The sequence below is a fragment of the Montipora foliosa genome, chromosome 2 (assembly GCF_036669935.1).
Source record: "Montipora foliosa isolate CH-2021 chromosome 2, ASM3666993v2, whole genome shotgun sequence".
Taxonomy (NCBI): domain Eukaryota; kingdom Metazoa; phylum Cnidaria; class Anthozoa; order Scleractinia; family Acroporidae; genus Montipora; species Montipora foliosa.
In genome coordinates, this window is record NC_090870.1 from 40,631,538 (window position 1) to 40,651,090 (window position 19,553).

The 19,553-nt window shown below is 42.6% G+C and overlaps 2 protein-coding genes across 2 annotated transcripts; one reads left to right on the forward strand and one right to left on the reverse strand.

The window, feature by feature from the left end:
- Positions 1-540: 540 nt before the first annotated feature.
- On the reverse strand, positions 541-1,569 carry LOC137991688 (uncharacterized). The gene is made up of 2 exons (XM_068836728.1): positions 1,379-1,569; positions 541-1,057 (listed from the first exon to the last, which is right to left on the reverse strand). The coding sequence occupies exons 1-2, from the start codon at positions 1,567-1,569 to the stop codon at positions 541-543; spliced, it is 708 nt and encodes a 235-aa protein (XP_068692829.1).
- Positions 1,570-14,138: 12,569 nt separating this feature from the next.
- Positions 14,139-15,020, forward strand: LOC137991689 (uncharacterized). Its single transcript, XM_068836729.1, has one exon. The coding sequence runs from the start codon at positions 14,139-14,141 to the stop codon at positions 15,018-15,020; it is 882 nt and encodes a 293-aa protein (XP_068692830.1).
- The last annotated feature ends 4,533 nt before the right edge of the window (positions 15,021-19,553 follow it).

The following is a 19,553-nucleotide window of genomic DNA, read 5'->3' on the forward strand; positions in this document are numbered from 1 at the left end:
GAAAAAATACTAAAAAAGAAGAAAACAAATTTTATGCCTTTTGCAAGTCATACGATTCCCATTCCCGGTGGAGACATTACACGCTCCATTTAACTAGGTCTGTTAATTTTCATTGTCCTTACTTTCCTTATTTGGTATTAGGTCTTCATGCTTAAATTCAATTGTACTTTAGGTAACCGTTACTTCTGAAGACGTATCTTGGAGCATACGAAACGTCAAGTTCATAAAAAGTTTTACAACATGCGTAGTACTGTGAAGATTCATCTATCCGGGAATATGATAGGAGGCGAAGCATAAACTTGAATACTCTTGATATTTTGTGGACTTACTTTTTATAAGCTTTCGAGCTCTCCTGAGCTCTTGGTCACATGACTGGTGTTGTTGGTGACGTCATCCTCGAAAGTAGGTGGGAAAGACGAAGGTTTCCGAGCGGCCCCCTCCCTCTGTTCCTGAGGAAGGTTGTCCAGATGGGGGACAAGTTGTAGCAGCATCCGTCCTTGTTGAGTGAAGGGCATAGAGTCCGAATGTGGATGGCTTCCTTCACACCAGTTTAACCTCCAAAATCTCTGCGTTGGCAATATCGATGGAATGTCCCAGTTCAGTAGTGTGTATGTGCCTGGAGACCATGGAAGTAGAGGAGCTGGGGCGTCTGTGCTCCATGAATGGAGCCTTGAACAACCGTTCTGTCTCTCCTAGGTAAGATGCCAGACAATCCTCACATGCAGAGTGGTAAACTAGACCCGTGACTTGGAGTTTGTCCATCTCGTCCTTAGGCCTGACCAGTAGTTGCCGTAAAGTATTAGATGGTTTGAAGTAGGCTGGGATGTTGTAGCCTTTCAGGATTCTTCTCAGTTCTTCAGAGAACCCACGGATATACGGCATGACGACCGGGTATTTCTTCTTGCTGGTGCCGGATGATGGTAGTGTTGCGGCTTGCCTTGAAGGCTGTTGTTCCTCAGCGTGCTGGTTAGGGTCTTTCAGAAGCCAAGTAGGATAACCATTGTAGCTCAGAGCAGTCCTAACATGATCAATCTCCCCCTCTCTGTCCTTGGGGTCACTGAAGATGGATTCCGCGCAATAGGCCAGGGTCCTAACCACTCCCCTCTAATGTTCCAAGGGTGTTTACTCTCAAAGTTGAGGTACTGGTCTGTGTGCCTGGTCTTTCTGTAGGCTCTCGTCTTTATGGTACCATCGTCATTGATCACGGACTACGTGTCCAGGAACGCAAGGGCTCTCTCTGTGTTGTTGTCTTCGGAGTGGGTCTTCTCCCTCGGTGGTCCACTTGATGTCATCATCTATGCTGTTGAGATGGTCTGTGAACTCTTAGGGGTAGGCCTTCTTTAGTTTCGTATGGGTGTCATTAACGTACCGCCGCTACCAGGTAGGGGGATTCGCAGCCGTCGCGATGGCCTTCTGTTCAAAGTCCTCCATGTACAGATTACACACAGTGGGGGAAACTGGGGACCCCATTGCAGTTCCATGAGCCTGTTGGTAGAACTGACCTTGGTACAGGAGGTATGTGCAGTTCAAACACAAACCGAGTACAGTCACAACATCCTTGGGGGCCATAGGGGTCCTATCCTTCAAGGTGTCGTCCTCCTCGAGCTTCTTGTGGATCAGTACAAGGGCTTTATCAACCAGAATGCCGGTGAAAAGGACTGAGAAATCATAAGACCTGACAGGTCGCCCCAGACGAAGAACTCAGGTCTTATGATTTCTCAGTCCTTTTCACTAGCGTTCCCGTTGACAAAGCCCTTGTACTGATCCACAAGAAGCTCGAGGAGGATGACACCTTGAAGGATAGGACCCCCATGGCCCCCAAGGATGTTGTGACTCTACTCGGTTTATGTTTGAACTGCACATACTTCCTGTACCAAGGTCAGTTCTACCAACAGATCCATGGAGCTGCAACGGGTTTCTCCCATTGTGTAATCTGTACATGGAGGACTTTGAACATAAGGCCGTCGCACCGTCCGCACACCCCCCTACCTGGTAGCGACGGTACATTGACGACACCCATACGAAACTAAATTAGGCTTACTCCTAAGAATTCACAGACCATCTCAACAGCATAGACGACGACATCAAGTGGACCACCGAGGGAGAAGTTGAGACTCACTCCGAAGACAACAACACGGAGAGAGCCCTTGCGTTCCTGGACACGTGGTCTGTGATCAATGAGGATGGTACCATAATGACGAGAGTCTACAGAAAGGCCACGCACAAAGACCAGTACCTCAACTTTGAGAGTAACCACCCCTTCGAACATAAGAGGGGAGTGGTTAGGACCCCGGCTCATCGCGTGGAATTCATCGTCAGTGACCCCAAGGACAGAGAGGGGGAGATTGATCATGTTAGGACTGCTCTGAGCTACAATGGTTACCCTAGTTGGCTTCTGAAAGACCCGAAACAGCCCGCTGAGGAACAACAGCGTTGAAGTCAGTCCGCGACACTACCATCATCCGGCACCAGCAAGAAGAAATACCTGGTCCTCATGCCGTATATCCATGGGTTCCCTGAAGAACTGAGAAGAATCCTGAAAGGCTACAACATCCCAGCCTACTTCAAACCATCTAATACCTTACGGCAACTACTGGTCAGGCCTAAGGATAAGCTGGACAAACTCCAAGTCACGGGTCCAGTTTACCACATTCCATGTGAGGATTGTCCGGCATCTTACGTAGGAGAGACAGAACGGCCATTCAGGGCACGATTCATGGAGCACAGATGCCCCAGCTCCTCTACTCCCGAGGTGTCCAGGCACATACACACTACTGAACTGGGACATTCCATCGATATTGCTGACGCACAGATTTTGGAGGTTGAAGCGAGGTGGATTGAAAGAGGTGTGAAGGAAGCCATCCACATTCGGACTATACGCCCTTCACTGAACAAGGCCCAAGGCCACTACAACTTGTCCCCCATCTGGACCAACCTCCTCAGGAACAGAGGGAGGTGGGCTGCTGGGAAACCTTCGAATTTCCCCCCTACTTCCGAGGATGACGTCACCAACAACACCAGTCATGTGAAAAGTAAGTCCACAAAATATCCGGAGTATTCAAGTTTCCTCGGAGCAAACTGCCAATCAAAACACCAACATTGCATCAAGAAATTGCAAAGTGGCACGCAAATGAACCAATGGTTTCACTGTAACAGTGAAAAATGTTAATTTTTCATCTGCGAAAAAGATTATAATTAATTTTTTTCACGATCTCTGGAGAGATCACTTGGGAAAAACGCAAGGATCAAAATATTATATTTGCATTATTAATGCATGGATTCCTACATTCCTTGCTAAATTTGCGCAGCACAAAAGAGAAAAATCACGGGAGAGGTAACGCAACAATCTGGGGCCTGTTCCTTGAAGCCTGGTTAGTGCTAATCGTTGGTTAAAGAGGTATCAAATCCTATAGGTTTCCATGGTATTTAAAACTGGTTAGTGCTAAGCATGCTTCGAGCAACCCAGGCCAGTTCAACTCATACTGTTATCATGGCGGAATGCGATCAAGATGTGCTCGAAAATGAAGATGTAATCGCCAATGTAGAAAGGTTTATACGAGATGGATGCGGGTGCTCTCGTGGTGTGAAAGGTAGGGCTAAACAATAGAATACAGGGCCACTTGTGGTTACATGTTAGATAGAGCTTTCTATACCAGAACCTTCTGATCTGAAGAGGTATGTTTTCACAACTCTATGGTTTAAGCTATTCATGGTTCCGAAGGTTAAAAGGGCACTACCAACAAAACAGACTTTCCCAAAGGATCCACCAAAACAGCAAGCGCTTACCTCACACTTTGACCCTAAGCAATCGCGGCGACAGCAAAAGCGCAAAAAAAAAATAAATATAGATAACAAGCATGAAATCAAACAAGAAACACCATATGACGCATAACTGTCTGGAGTGGGAACCCGTCGTTTCGCCTGCAAGTCGATTTGCCTACACTGAAGACGATTCCCCTACACACTTAAACTGGATTCGCCTACACTAGTAAAGTCGATTCGCCTACATATTGTTTTGCGAACTCATTGATAAAAGCTCACGTGTAACACAAAACATTCAAGTTCAACTCCCGAGTGGACAGTGATAGGGTCTTGGACAAAAGCCCCTGACAGTAAGCACTTGCACAGCTATCAAAATCTTAAGTGACTACACTTCACTTAACCAAACACACTGCGATTACTGATTACATTTACTTGGATAAACACAGTAGGCGCTAATTACAAAGGCTTGCGCGGCACTTAGCGAAGAAGGTGAGATTTTTTTCTTTTCAATAGGACATTGCATAGTAATGTGAAGATTCATCTATCTGGGAATATGATAGGAGGCGAAGCATAAACTTGAATACTCTCAATATTTTGTGGACTTACTTTTCATAAGCTTTTGAGCTCTCCTGAGCTCTTGGTCACATGACTGGTGTTGTTGGTGACGTCGTCCTCGGAAGTAGGTGGGAAAGTCGAGGGTTTCCGAGCGGCCCCCTCCCTCTGTTCCTAAGGAGATTGGTCCAGATGGGGGACAAGTTGTAGCAGCATCCGTCCTTGTTGAGTGAACGACATACAGTCCGAATGTGGATGGCTTCCTTCACACCAGTTCCACCTCGAAAATCTTTGCGTTAGCAATATCGATGGAATGTCCCAGTTCAGTAGTGTGTATGTGCCTGGAGACCATGGAAGTAGAGGAGCTGGGACGTCTGTGCTCCATGAATCGAGCCTCGAACAACCGTTCTGTCTCTCCTACGTAAGATGCCGGACAATCCTCACATGGAATGTGGTAAACTGGACCCGTGAATTGGAGTTTGTCCATCTTGTCCTTAGGCCTGACCAGTAGTTGCCGTAAAGTATTAGATGGTTTGAAGTGGGCTGGGATGTTTTAGCCTTTCAGGATTCTTCTCAGTTCTTCAGAGAACCCACGGATATACGGCATGACGACCGGGTATTTCTTCTTGCTGGTGCCGGATGATGGTAGTGTCGCGGCTTGCCTTGAAGACTGTTGTTCCTCAGCGGGCTGTTTAGGGTATTTCACAAGCCAACTAGGATAACCATTGTAGCTCAGAGCAGTCCTAACATGATCAATCTCCCCCTCTTTGTCCTTGGGGTCACTGAAGATGGATTCCGCGCGATAGGCCAGGGTCCTAACCACTCCCCTCTAATGTTCCAAGGGGTGTTTACTCTCAAAGTTGAGGTACTGGTCTGTGTGCCTGGCCTTTCTGTAGGCTCTCGTCTTTATGGTACCATCCTCATTGATCACGGACCACGTGTCCAGGAACACAAGGGCTCTCTCTGTGTTGTTGTCTTCGGAGTGGGTCTTCTCCCTCGGTTGTCCACTTGATGTCATCATCTATGCTGTTGAGATGGTCTGTGAACTCTTAGGGGTAGGCCTTCTTTAGTTTCGTATGGGTGTCATCAACGTACCGCCGCTACCAGGTAGGGGGATGCGCGGCCGTCGCGATGGCCTTCTGTTCAAAGTCCTCCATGTACAGATTACACACAGTGGGGGAAACTGGGGACCCCATTGCAGTTCCATGAGCCTGTTGGTAGAACTGACCTTGGTACAGGAGGTATGTGCAGTTCAAACACAAACTGAGTACAGTCACAACATCCTTGGGGGCCATAGGGGTCCTATCCTTCAAGGTGTCGTCCTCCTCGAGCTTCTTGTGGATCAGTACAAGGGCTTTATCAACCGGAACGCCGGTGAAAAGGACTGAGAAATCATAAGACCTGACAGGTCGCCCCAGACGAAGAACTCAGGTCTTATGATTTCTCAGTCCTTTTCACTAGCGTTCCCGTTGACAAAGCCCTTGTACTGATCCACAAGAAGCTCGAGGAGGATGACACCTTGAAGGATAGGACCCCCATGGCCCCCAAGGATGTTGTGACTCTACTCGGTTTATGTTTGAACTGCACATACTTCCTGTACCAAGGTCAGTTCTACCAACAGATCCATGGAGCTGCAACGGGTTTCTCCCATTGTGTAATCTGTACATGGAGGACTTTGAACAGAAGGCCGTCGCACCGACCGCACACCCCCCTACCTGGTAGTGGCGGTACGTTGACGACACCCATACGAAACTAAATTAGGCCTACTCCTAAGAGTTCACAGACCATCTCAACAGCATAGACGACGACATCAAGTGGACCACCGAGGGAGAAGTTGAGACCCACTCCGAAGACAACAACACGGAGAGAGCCCTTGCGTTCCTGGACACGTGGTCTGTGATCAATGAGGATGGTACCATAAAGACGACAGTCTACAGAAAGGCCACGCACAAAGACCAGTACCTCAACTTTGAGAGTAATCACCCCTTCGAACATAAGAGGGGAGTGGTTAGGACCCCGGCCCATTGCGTGGAATTCATCGTCAGTGACCCCAAGGACAGAGAGGGGGAGATTGATCATGTTAGGACTGCTCTGAGCTACAATGGTTACCCTAGTTGGCTTCTGAAAGACCCAAAACAGCCCGCTGAGGAACAACAGCGTTGAAGTCAGGCCGCGACACTACCATCATCTGGCACCAGCAAGAAGAAATACCTGGTCCTCATGCCGTATATCCATGGGTTCCCTCAAGAACTGAGAAGAATCCTGAAAGGCTACAACATCCCAGCCTACTTCAAACCATCTAATACCTTACGGCAACTACTGGTCAGGCCTAAGGACAAGCTGGACAAACTCCAAGTCACGGGTCCAGTTTACCACATTCCATGTGAGGATTGTCCGGCATCTTACGTAGGAGAGACAGAACGGCCATTCAGGGCACGATTCATGGAGCACAGATGCCCCAGCTCCTCTACTTCCGAGGTGTCCAGGCACATACACACTACTGAACTGGGACATTCCATCGATATTGCTGACGCACAGATTTTGGAGGTTGAAGCGAGGTGGATTGAAAGAGGTGTGAAGGAAGCCATCCACATTCAGACTATACGCCGTTCACTGAACAAGGACCAAGGCCACTACAACTTGTCCCCCATCTGGACCAACCTCCTCAGGAACAGAGGGAGGTGGGCTGCTCGGAAACCTTCGAATTTCCCGCCTACTTCCGAGGATGACGTCACCAACAACACCAGTCATGTGAAAAGTAAGTCCACAAAATATCCGGAGTATTCAAGTTTCCTCGGAGCAAACTGCCAATCAAAACACCAACATTGCATCAAGAAATTGCAAAGTGGCACGCAAATGAACCAACGGCTTCAATGTAACAGTGAAAAATGTTAATTTTTCATCTGCGAAAAAGATTATAATTAATTTTTTTCACGATCTCTGGAGAGATCACTTGGGAAAAACGCAAGGATCAAAATATTACATTTGCATTATTAATGCATGGATTCCTACATTCCTTGCTAAATTTGCGCAGCACAAAAGAGAAAAATCACGTGAGAGGTAACGCAACAATCTGGGGCCTGTTCCTTGAAGCCTGGTTAGTGCTTACCGTTGGTTAAAGAGGTATCAAATCCTATAGGTTTCCATGGTATTTAACACTGGTTAGTGCTAAGCATGCTTCGAGCAACCCAGGCCAGTTTAACTCATACTGCTATCATGGCGGAATGCGATCAAGATGTGCTCGAAAATGAAGATGTAATCGCCAATGTAGAAAGGTTTATACGAGATGGATGCGGGTGCTCTCGTGGTGTGAAAGGTGGGGCTAAACAATGGAATACAGGGCCACTTGTGGTTACATGTTAGATAGAACTTTCTATACCAGAACCTTCTGATCTGCAAAGGTATGTTTTCACAACTCTATGGTTTAAGCTATTCATGGTTCCGAAGGTTAACAGAGCACTACCAACAAAACAGACTTTCCCAAAGGATCCACCAAAACAGCAAGCGCTTACCTCACACTTTCACCCTAAGCAATCGCGGTGACAGTTTCAGTTAAAAACTATTTGAAGCGCAAAAAAATAAATAAATGTAGATAACAAGCATGAAATTTGATGGAATTCAATGAGATCAAACAAGAAACACCATATGACGCATAACTGTCTCGAGTGGAAACCGGTCGTTTCGCCTGCAAGTCGATTCGCCTACACTGAAGACGATTCCCCTACACACTTAAACTGGATTCGCCTACACTAGTAAAGTCGATTCGCCTACATATTGTTTTGCGAACTCATTGATAAAAGCTCACGTGTAACACAAAACATTCACGTTCAACTCCCGAGTGGACAGTGATAGGGTCTTGGACAAAAGCCCCTGACAGTAAGCACTTGGACAGCTATCAAAATCTTAAGTGACTAAACTTCACTTAACCAAACACACTGTGATTACTGATTACATTTACTCAGATAAACACAGTAGGCACTAATTACAAACGCTTGCGCGGCACTTACCGAAGGTGAGATATTTTTCTTTTCAATAGGACATTGTTTCGAGACTTTATGGTCGCTTGCACGGCACTTACCAAAGGAGGTGAGATTTTTTCACTTTCAATAGGACATTGTTTCAAGACTTTAATTAAAGTTAACACGAACAATATCTTCCAATCACGAAGCTGCGATTTCGATCTGTCTTGATCGGGCGTTGCCGTATAAAAAGGCTGTGATTTTTGTTCAATCCATTCCACTAACCTTCTCAGAATACTCTTGATCACGACGGCTCTTATTAGATATGGACAGCTTTTATTGTTTATTTTGTGCCAAAGAAGTAACCTCAAGACAAGAAGCACTCCTATGTGATGGTTGTGAGAGATGGCAACATAGGCGATGCTAGACTGGCATTACAAGGGAACAGTACAGAAAGGCAGCGAGATCAGGTCTAGAGGTTATTTGGCGATGCCTGTCTTGCAGCGCCAGTTCAACCCCAATCGCTGAAAGTACAAGACTCAGCTACGACGATATGGACGCCTTCGACATTCCGGCGTCATTTGAGATAGAGAAGAAACAGGTATGGGTACTTTTTCAATTTGCAAATTAGCTGTGCGCCACAATTACGCAATAGAGTTTGATTATATATCGTTTTAGTGCGCTAAGAATGTTCAGTTCTTGTTTGTAGGCGAGTTACGCTTTTAGAGAACTACTGTTTTGTCAAATTGTCACGAAATTCTAACGAGGGGTTCCTTAGAAAACAGTTCATTTCCATTGAGAGAACCAGTCACAATTTTTTGGTCAAATGATCGATATTATTTGCTACAACCCTAGCACGTGCTTAATAGCATCACCAACAGAATCTGTAAAGCACATGCTAAATGCAAATAAATTTTGGTGTTTACAAATTGACATTATTAACAAAGTTTACAGAGCAACAGCAGCAACTAAAATAAAACTTAAATAAATAGTAAACAAATAAGTGAATAGACAGAACAAAAAGGATTCGCAAGCTGTATGGATAGAAATTACAGGATCGTTACAAATTTATAAGCTTTTGATTATTTCAAGAATTGAAGAAGGTACAAAATGTATAAGGTAAGCATTCTCTTCTTGATTTTCGAACACAAAAACGGGTCTCCTCGCCACTCTCTTCGCAGCTCCCCCACCAAAAATTTGCCTCGCAGGTAAACAATCCGACAAGGCTTGTATGGGTTATTGATTTAACTCACGGGCAAACAATCAGGCAACACTTGTATCCGTTATTTATTTATTTATTTATTTATTTACTTGTCAGTGTGTAGGCGAATCGACTTTACTTATGTAGGCGAATCGACTTTAAGTGGGTTGGTAAAATCGACTTGCAGGCGAAATGACCAACATTGGTCTCGAGTCCTTTGAAAGAATTACTCCTTTATGGTTTTATGATGTTTTTACGTTGTTGCCTATCTGGTTCAAAGGAGTGGACTTTTCTAGGGAACGAGTGGGCAGTTTTTTTTACAGGGCTGACCAGGTCGGTCGCACAAGTGAGCCAAGCCACAAGAACAGCTTAAAATTAAAATTTCGTGGGTGTCACACGTTTCACACGGCTACCATACGGAATTCCGGTCGAACATGCTTGTTTGTTTTCGTGTGAGAGGTCACATATCTTAACTGCCTTTTATACTATCTTAGGCGAGGGCAGGTGTAGTGAAAACTATCACTAGTTAAGCTTTACGAGTGTTATTGCATGACGAACAAGTCAACATGTGTCCTCGCCTGACAAATTGTTGATGAAGGTTCCAAAAAGTCGAATGCTAAATCGTAATTTTATGAGACAATCAGACATAAAATCAAATATTACCTGCTTTTAGTCAAGACTTACCTTCTCAAGTTGAGTTATTATCCGTATTCCTTGCTTTGGATCAGCATTTACTGAGTAAAACAACTGAAAATCGTTAGACTCGAATGACTAGCCCGCGAAAGAGACTGCTGACCACAAACTGAAGGGTTCTCGTTTCAAGTCTGGTCTCGATTGCTAGAGAACCAACCTCCTTCCCATGGTCTCTCTCGGGTAAGAGGGAGCTCAAGCAACGACAATGGCGACGGCAACAAGAACGTCACAAATTTGAATATTTAGTGGGAAAAAACAATATCTTTGCACGCTCTGCACGTGCGTTTTTTAAGCTTTTGTTTATTTCTTCGCCGTCGTCTGCAAAACTACAAGCTGAATAGCCAAATTTGAGCCTTTATAGTCCGGTTTAAACTGTGGCATAAGCATAAGCAAAAGCTGTGTAAACCGTGAGAGACATAGGCATAAGCATAAGAAAAAGAAACTGTTCCATTTTCTTATGTGTAGGCTTATGCTTATGTCAAGTTTATAACAATAAACCAAGCCGGGGGGGCAACATAAACATAAGCGTAAGACCGAGGTGTCAGCTGTTTTTATGCCAACGGATATTCAAATTAATAGTGTCTAAGACGGCGTCCGAAGGTACTGTTTTTTTACAGGAAACTTGCTGAGACGGTTCGCAATTATCCCTGCCTTTGTGACAAATCGCCAGAAATAAAATTCTTAGTCCGCTGGTTGCAGTTCCTGAGTCTCCTTGTTCTTTCCTCTTTCTGGAAATATCCCTTAGAAAATACCCAACAGGACCTCCTCAGTCTGTTTTCTCATTCTCTTTCTTGTCGCCGTTGTCTTCTTCTATAGAGCAGAGAGAGTGATAGTAGGAGGAGAATTTCTTCTTCGACTGTCATTCTGGAAACGTTTCTCATCGCATTGTCCAGCGAGTTTTTTTCCGGAGCAAACTGCGCTTGCGTATGTCACTTTTCTTATGCTTATGCAACATGTGAGAACTTCATTATGCTTATGCGACAGGCTTTAGCAAGGACGTCAGAACTTGAAGATAAATTTTCATTTGCTCCCCTAAATTAAGCATCGTTCTGACCAGTATCATTCTTGAGGAACTACCACACCCTAATCATATTAAAAAGGATGAAATACAGTAAAAACTCGCGTATAAGAACCCAGGTTTTTCCAAGTTAGCCTAAACAGGTTCTTATAAAATATTAGTAACACTTGTGCTATCCAGACCATTTGGAATTGTCTTTTAATCTTGCATACACAACAACATAACATGATAAAATGTCAAAGTTTCTCTTTAAAAATGTCCACTGATAGAGGATTGGAATTTGTATTAATCTCATACAATAGTCTAGCAAAAATATTGCATTTAAAAAGCATTTAAAAAGCCTAAATAAGGTAAGGATCTAGCCCTTGGGGTCGGATTTTGTCATCATCTGAACCATCAGCTGTTATCAAACAGCCAGTTTTTTGGAACAATTTTGTGAACAGGTCCATGTCCTTTCGCAGCTCCTTCCAGGCTTCTCCAGCCTACTTTGTCATTAGAATGCGTCTGTCCTTAGCACCAATTTTGTCATGCCACAAATCAAGGTTTTCATCCTGTTAAAGCCACTTCTCCATTGCCTCTCCCACTTTGGTTTTGAAAAGTTTTCCAATCCCCGCATCTATTGGTTGCACCTTATCGGTGTGATTTTCAGGCAGGAGGTAAACAGATGCATTAACCTCTTTTCTGCAAGCCTCATGGAATTGTTTCTCCTGCTGAAAACTAACATTGTCAGCAAAAATTACTTTCTCACTGGTTTTGTCTGACATGGCAGGTAGCAATGTCCTGGACAAGCACTGCATGTTCAAATCGCTATCCATCCAAGCAGACGTTTGGAAGTATACATCAACTCCCTTGTCATAAATTGCCTTTTCAGCTGGAGACACATTACCTTTCCCTCTAAAGATGATTGCTGGTTTTACATTCTGCTCTCCTCCTGCTCGGATACAAAGCTGCAATGTTGCCTGCCTCTTATCTAGGCCCACACTTGTTTTGTACCTGTAATGTCATAAGTTTTGTCTTGGTCTATGACAAAAGGCAAGGGCACCTGGTCGATATTATAGCAGTTTTCTGGGAGCCACCGCCCATACTTGGGGTGCAAAGCTGAGTTATTCCGTCGTCTTCTAGACTTTACAGCTTCTCTGAGATTGCGATGAAATCATTAAGACTATGGTGAGATCGAAGCTGGGTGCATATGATGCTGGCCAAGGAAAAGGTCTTGAACTCCCAGTGGACTTTAGACTTCTCGGCAACAAAGAATACCACATCTCGCTTGCGGAATCATGATGTTTAATGTATTTATTTTTGGATTGGAACTCAGCGAATCCCATATGAATTGGTTGTGTAAATACTTGATGGTCAGGTTGGGATTAATGATTCATCAGGAAGTAACATTGGAATTAGCATTGATTGACACATAATTTGTATGTTTATTCATATTTTACTGGTACTAATGGAGCACATGGAACTCAGTGTATCACTACTAGAAAGCACACCATCCCATGCATGTGAATTAATGGAAACTTCTAATTGCCATTCTGGAAGATGCTTTTGCTTTACATCGATACAGATTTATTTTTGAATTCATGTACAGTAAGGGGCCCAGTTCTCGGCCACTTCTTGTTCAACGTTAATTTTTCGCGCCACAAATGAGTCTGAATAAAGAGCAATTGCTTCCAAAGCTAGCTTGAGTCTTTGTCTTTTTTCCTGACAAATTTTCACTTCACAGCTAATATATTCTTTGAGCACGTCGAGGTGACGCGAAGGTAGGTGAATTTGGTTTCCCCGAAAACGTGTTGTTTACGGCTACTCGAATTACATGGTTTAATTCAAGTTTATATTTTATTCGTATACAAAGCCCAAATGAGCCAATTCTTGGCATAAAGAACGTAGAGTGATAAAGCTATCTGTAAAATATAAACTTTTGCTGGTCTGTTTTATTCTTTGACCTAAATTCACTCAATATTTCCTTAGTATTTTCGCGTATGTGCCTATTCTCGGCCACTATGCTCGCCGTCAACACTGAAAAGCGCTCATAGTTTTGTATGGAGTTTTCGTGTCAATAAACTATAATGGGGTGGCATGCTGTACATTTTATAAAAGTCCAGTCACAAAGGAATAAATAACTATTATATCATTATGTATGAAAAGTAGAAAAATTACTTTTACGATTACCGAGAAAAAAATTGGTGTTAAAAGGTAAGTCTAATATTACATCGCTCATCCCCAAAATGTTTATGAAATCTGAATATGCTGCCTCTTGCGATAAACCAGTTAGATAAAAAAAAAAGCAAAAAGGTATTTCCGTGAACAGATTATAAGATTGTATTAAGCTTTTTTATTTATTTATTCATTCATTCATTTATTTATTTATCAGCGTGATGTCAAATGTCACACTGTTTTGAGTGTTGCGCTACATTGAGTATTCTCAGACTGAAAAATACACGAATTTAACTTCTTGTTATTAACCCTCTAACTCCCAATAGTGCCACTTATAGATTTTACTCTGTCAAACGCCAGACGATTTTACTTGTCAATGGGGAACCCCACGCGGCTGAAAGGGTTAATCTCGTTTATAAATAGCTAATTCACTTTTTGGCATTAGCCAGACACATTCAGCGTAGTTAAATGTCGGAGACAGCCTGATGGAAAACGGTCACTTACGACATCATGATTAAATGAGACTTGGAAGGGTAGATCAGGATAAAAAGCAGATGCTTTCGGAACGTTGTCCAGTATCATCCTCAATATTTACTTCGCAATACTGGGCAGTTAAAATATATAAGTGGTCAGATAGAAACAAAAATGAATACAGCTTTTAGGTTTTGTTATGCCAAACACCAACCCAGATTTGGAGAGGGATAAGCACATGGAAAATGCAATAAAGGCTGTAAAAGAAGGATCAAGCATACGGAAAGCGGCTAGCAAGTGGGGTGTGCCCTGAAGTACCGTGCAAGATATGTGCAGTGGACGGAGAAAACGAATGAGACGCGGCCCACTCCCCTTCATAACAAAGGCGGAAGAAGAACGACTAGCAACTTGGCTAATAGAAAGGGCCAAACGTGGCTTTGGCCTGACTGTGGCCGAGTTCCTAGATTCTGTGAAAAGATTTTTGGACAAGGATAACAGAAAAACTCCTTTCAAGGAGAACAGGCCGGGACGGAAATGGTTCCGCAGTTTCATAAAGAGAAATCCCCACGTCCGATTAAGGAATGCCCGCCCTCTGGATAAGAAGCATGCTAAAATTTCAGCGGAAGATGTCGATCAGTGGTTTACTGAGTACGAGAAATTTATTCTGGAAAAGGGATTGTCCAACAAGCCATCTCAGATTTGGAACTGTGACGAATCCAGTTTCGATCTTCAAGGCAAAGCTGGCAAAGTTTTGGGACCGTCAGTGCCAAAAGCTCAAACGTACAGAGTTGTAATTGGTACAAAAGAACATATTACTGTACTGCCCTGTTTTAATGCAGCTGGCCAGTTCATCCCACCATTTATTCTCTTCGCAGGGAAGCGCCTTCCTGTTGGCTACAACCTGCTAGAGGGAGCAGCTCCTGGAAGTGCCTTCACTGCAACCGAGAAAGGATATATGGATGCACCGACATTTTACGTGTGGCTCGCCAATCATTTCGTTCCCCATTTGCCTCCTACAAGGCCAGTTGTCCTTTTAGTAGACAGTGCGGAGGCCCACATTGACCTCCATACATTTGAGTTGGCAAAGAAGAATAACATCTATATTTATGTGCTGTTAAAAAATGCTACTCATCTGCTTCAACCAGCAGATGTTGGACTCTTTGGTCCATTAAAGCAGGCTTGGTATAAGACTGTGAGGAGATTTATTTAAAACCACGTGGCAGGATATAATGCATCCATCGATCCTGTGTGATGCTTCTAGAAAGTCAGATCATTTATGATCCGACAAGATCGTCTGTTATATACAGTTCTTTCAATGCAACTGTAACATGGAAAGTTGTGGAGTCACATCATCACTCAAGACCAGCGCATGTAGCTAAAGAGAGCGCGGCCTCGCCTCAAAGTGACCAGACAGTGTCTTGCAACGCACCCCCCACCCCTTTGGTGCAAGAAAGCTGACAAAGTGTGTCCTTAGACCAAAATCTCTCCCCAACAGAAAGTACGTGTTTGTTACAAAGCAATCAAAGAGGGTCTTGTATCGCATCCCCCGCCCCTTTGTCTCACGTAGGTGTGGAAAGCACCTCTTTTGACGAGGAGCCCATCCCATTATTGGAAGATAGCGAGTATTTATCGCAAACTAGACAAAGCATCTCCTTAGAGCAATCCCCTTCAGTGTCTCTGGAAAGTGGTTTTATTGACGCCGCAACAACAGCATTTCATGCGATCGAGTCTGTTCTACCAACCCCAGTAAAGGCAAAGTATAGGCGATGGGATCAAGAGGATTATGATTTACAAGGAAGTCCTCCGACCTATCAAGCGTGGAAAATTCTGAATAAAGCTAAATCTGTGGCTCATAATCAACCACAACCAACACCATCTCCTACAACACATATACGCCTATCTCCCCCAACATGCGTACGCTGTCTTCCAACCTCACCATCCTCAACAGTATCCCCAGAAATTCAGGAAATCCTGACCTACCCGACAGCTGAAGAACGTGTTAACAATAACACCAAGCACAAGAGTGTAAAAAGAGCAATCCCTTGTTTTATGAACAGCAAAGCTGCCATGAAGCTTTTGCTTGATGAAAAACTGAAAAAAGCTAGAGACGTTGCAGCTAAACAGAAAAAACTGAGAGAAAAAGAAGAAAAAAGAGAAGCTAAGAAACGTGAAGAAGAAGAAAAAAGAGAAAAATAGAGGAGAAAAAGCGCAAAAAGGAAAACAAGGCGCTCGCAAAGAAAAGGAAAGTTACAAAAGGGAAGAAGGATGGCCGACAATGGAGAGAGGAATTGTCGGCAACTCTACGCCAGGAAAATGAGAACATTTGTAAATTGTGCTTACTTAATTACGACCCTTCCGACGATGAAAATATGCCGTGGGTCCAGTGCGATGACAGTAAGAGATGAATGCACATCTGTTGTGTCCCTATTAGTGTTGATACCACTGCAATTGAAAATAATGAGCCGTTTTTTTGTCACAAATGCGCAGAATGAGAAAATGAAATTTTTATCTTGGTTAAGGCTGGGTACAGCTGTACTTCAGATCAGTTAACTGTGAAGTGCACTGAACTAAACTGAACAGATGGTCGTTCCTGTATTTACCATAATTTATGGGTACTACTTTGTGTGTGATAACATTACACGAACATCTGTTACATCTTTTAACATTTAAAGCTATTATGTATATTGTAAAAGTTTCACCGCATTGTGACGGAGCGTTGAATGCCAAGTGGTTAATAAACTTAAGCTATATCCCTTTGTAACTCCGGTTTTTAATGATCAATAACAAATGGTAAGAAAATCCAAATTTTTAAATATTATCTTTCCATGGGCGGGGTACCACCACAGCTGGGTGTTCTGTTGAATGAATTTCATTTTTCAGATATCCCTGAGACATGGTTAAAGTGCACATATACAATGCAGTGGTGAAGGAATATCAAGGGTTTCAAATAAGACCACCGCCAGCCCTGTCATTGCCAGTCACTAAAGAATATGGAAACAAACATGACCCTAATGCTTGTCTTGTATGGGTCCCACAGCTGACATCCACTCCGCAATCAATGTGGAACACCGTTACAGATGATAAACGGGGAGAAAGGGTGAAAACTATTGCAGGGCTTCCAATCGGACGAGTGCCGATTGGACTTTCTTCATGCTTTTGGGACCTTACTAGTTCTCCTGATGTCAAGTTTATTGAATGGTAAGAATACGGATGAGAAAAATCCACCGACATTGTTCATAGGTTTTCATATTAAAATGTCTTAGGGCGCATTCGATTGACCACATTCCAGAATAGGAATACATGGAATATAAGTTAGAAACTCTTCGTTTTTATGGAGATTCACATTAAAATTGTCAAATATATGCTAAAATGCTATTTTAAACATATTTTTATTATCTTTGCTGCTTCGAAATGCGCCAAACATACTGTTTTAATCATCACTTCACGTATTCTTACAATTCAATGGAAGATCAAAAACAATAGGTGTGAAAACTTACCAATTTCATGCTAAAGGATATTTTGTTAACAAAAACAATGGTTTAGTGTTTAGTTGTATGTGTTGTAAGTTAGTAACAATTGAAAGCCAACATTAAAACGCCAATTCAGTGTATGACTGTGAGATCTCTTGCATATTAATGAGGTATCAAAACGCTTGTACCCGCGTATAGGCCGCATCCCTAATTTCGGTCCCATTTTTCCGGGAAAAAAGTGCAGCCTATACGCGGGTAAATACGGTAATTTCTTTGGTTTTGGTTTTACGACACTCATTTGAAAACTGCTCTATAATCTATAGCTCTTTACAATAAATATAAACATAAAAATAAGAAAAAGTAATAATTAAATAAACACATGCACACAGACACATACACAATTATATACACACTCACACAGACATACATCATAGCACAAATCAAGGTTAGTACTGAGCAAAATACTGAATGGAAAGAAGAAGATCATTCCAATAACCAATAACATTAGGGCAGAATTTTCTAACGTTTGTCCTATTGTAAGGAAGGAATAATTGTTGAGAAGTTGCAGTCCGTGTAGAATAATTATGTTGCTCAGCAACGAGGCTGACAAAGAATAGTACAAATAACACTGAAAATTCATATTCTACAACAGAGAATGGAATGCCAGAGGGTTTAAAGTTTGATGCATCTTTACCGCCTTCTCAAAGCAAACCAGCTAACTTCCCACACATTGACATACCAGAGTGTTCTAACTCTGATTCATCTGTTCCAAATTCACAAAACCTACTAATTAAATGTTGCAGTTTTCACACAAATGAGGAGGACAATGTTGTTTTACAACAAACCTCTGGCATTGTTGGTGATAAACACATCCACCTTTTAAACTATGAGATTGATTTTGGCAATGAAACAACATGTGGTAAAGAACTCCATCAGCAAAAATCATCTCAGGAAAATATGAATAAGTTTCATAAATCAATAAAATTTCAGATTTATCACTGCTTTGTGTGCCAAGAAGCTTTGCCTTTGAAAACAAAGCCAAAAAATACTGTCGGTTACATTTGTTCTCGTTGTCTGCGTGACAAGAATGACGATTTTCGATCGAGAACTCTATGATACCTTCCCCTGTTCCAAAAGAATTATAAGGCCTAATTCAGTTTGAAGAGATGCTTATTACACGAGCATTTCCTGTAATGCATGTATACACAAAACCAAGAGGCGGCCAAAGGGCACACAAAGGGCAAGTTATTACCTTGCCACAGGATGTACAACAGCTTGCAGATATACTGCCCAGGTGCCTTAACGATTTGCCTGTCATTATTTTTACCATCAATGGGAAGGATAATAGTTCTTCAGATTTTGTAGTAAGGTGCAAAATAGTGAAAGCACTTAATTGGCTAACTGGTGAAAAAGAAAATGGACAACCTAATAACCCACTGTATATAACTGTAAGGATAGATAAGCAAACTCTCGCTAAAATTTGCCAGAACACAGAATTCTTTCTGATGTTACCAGAGTTGAATATAGAGACAGTACAGTTGAAAATGACAATGTTGGCATTGACAATGGGCCTGTTAATTTTGAAGATGACAAGAAAGTTTATAACCCGTAAACTGAAATGGGTAGCTTTGTTCCAACAAATGTTGACACCAAAAGCGAAGACGAAAAAATCAGTGAAGAATTTCTTAATGCCCCACAGCCACACAATTGGAATATTGGTGATGAGCCATTAAGTGAATTTGATTGTCAGTTCTTCAATGGCTTTTCCAACTTTATTTCCAGATGGAAAAAGTGACCCCACCGATAGTGCATTACTGTCTGATACTTCAAAACAACACCACCCAATCTTTTGCGGCAAAACTGAAGCATCTAATTAAGTTCTCAGAGAAAAATAGATTGAAAGTGGGTTTATACGTTTGCGTCATATCCCAGATTTGCTTACAGGGCTTATAACATTTTGTACTGAAGAAGGATTCTTGCACAGGGAAATTTTTTTTCTTAAGCAGAACCCATCAGAAGCCAATCTTACACTCAGTGACTTAAAAGAAATGTTGAACTCTCAGTCCTATGATTGACTCATGCCAAAACTCATGCATTCTGCTAAAAATGTTTCTGCAACTAATGCTTACTGGAATCGTGCAAAAGATGATTTAAAAGGAATCATTACTCAAGCTGGAGCTCCAACAATTTTCTGGACCTTATCTTGTGCTGAGTTCCATTGGCCTGAATTTCATAACCTTTTTAGTGGCAATGGTGAAACCTCAGATTCTGAA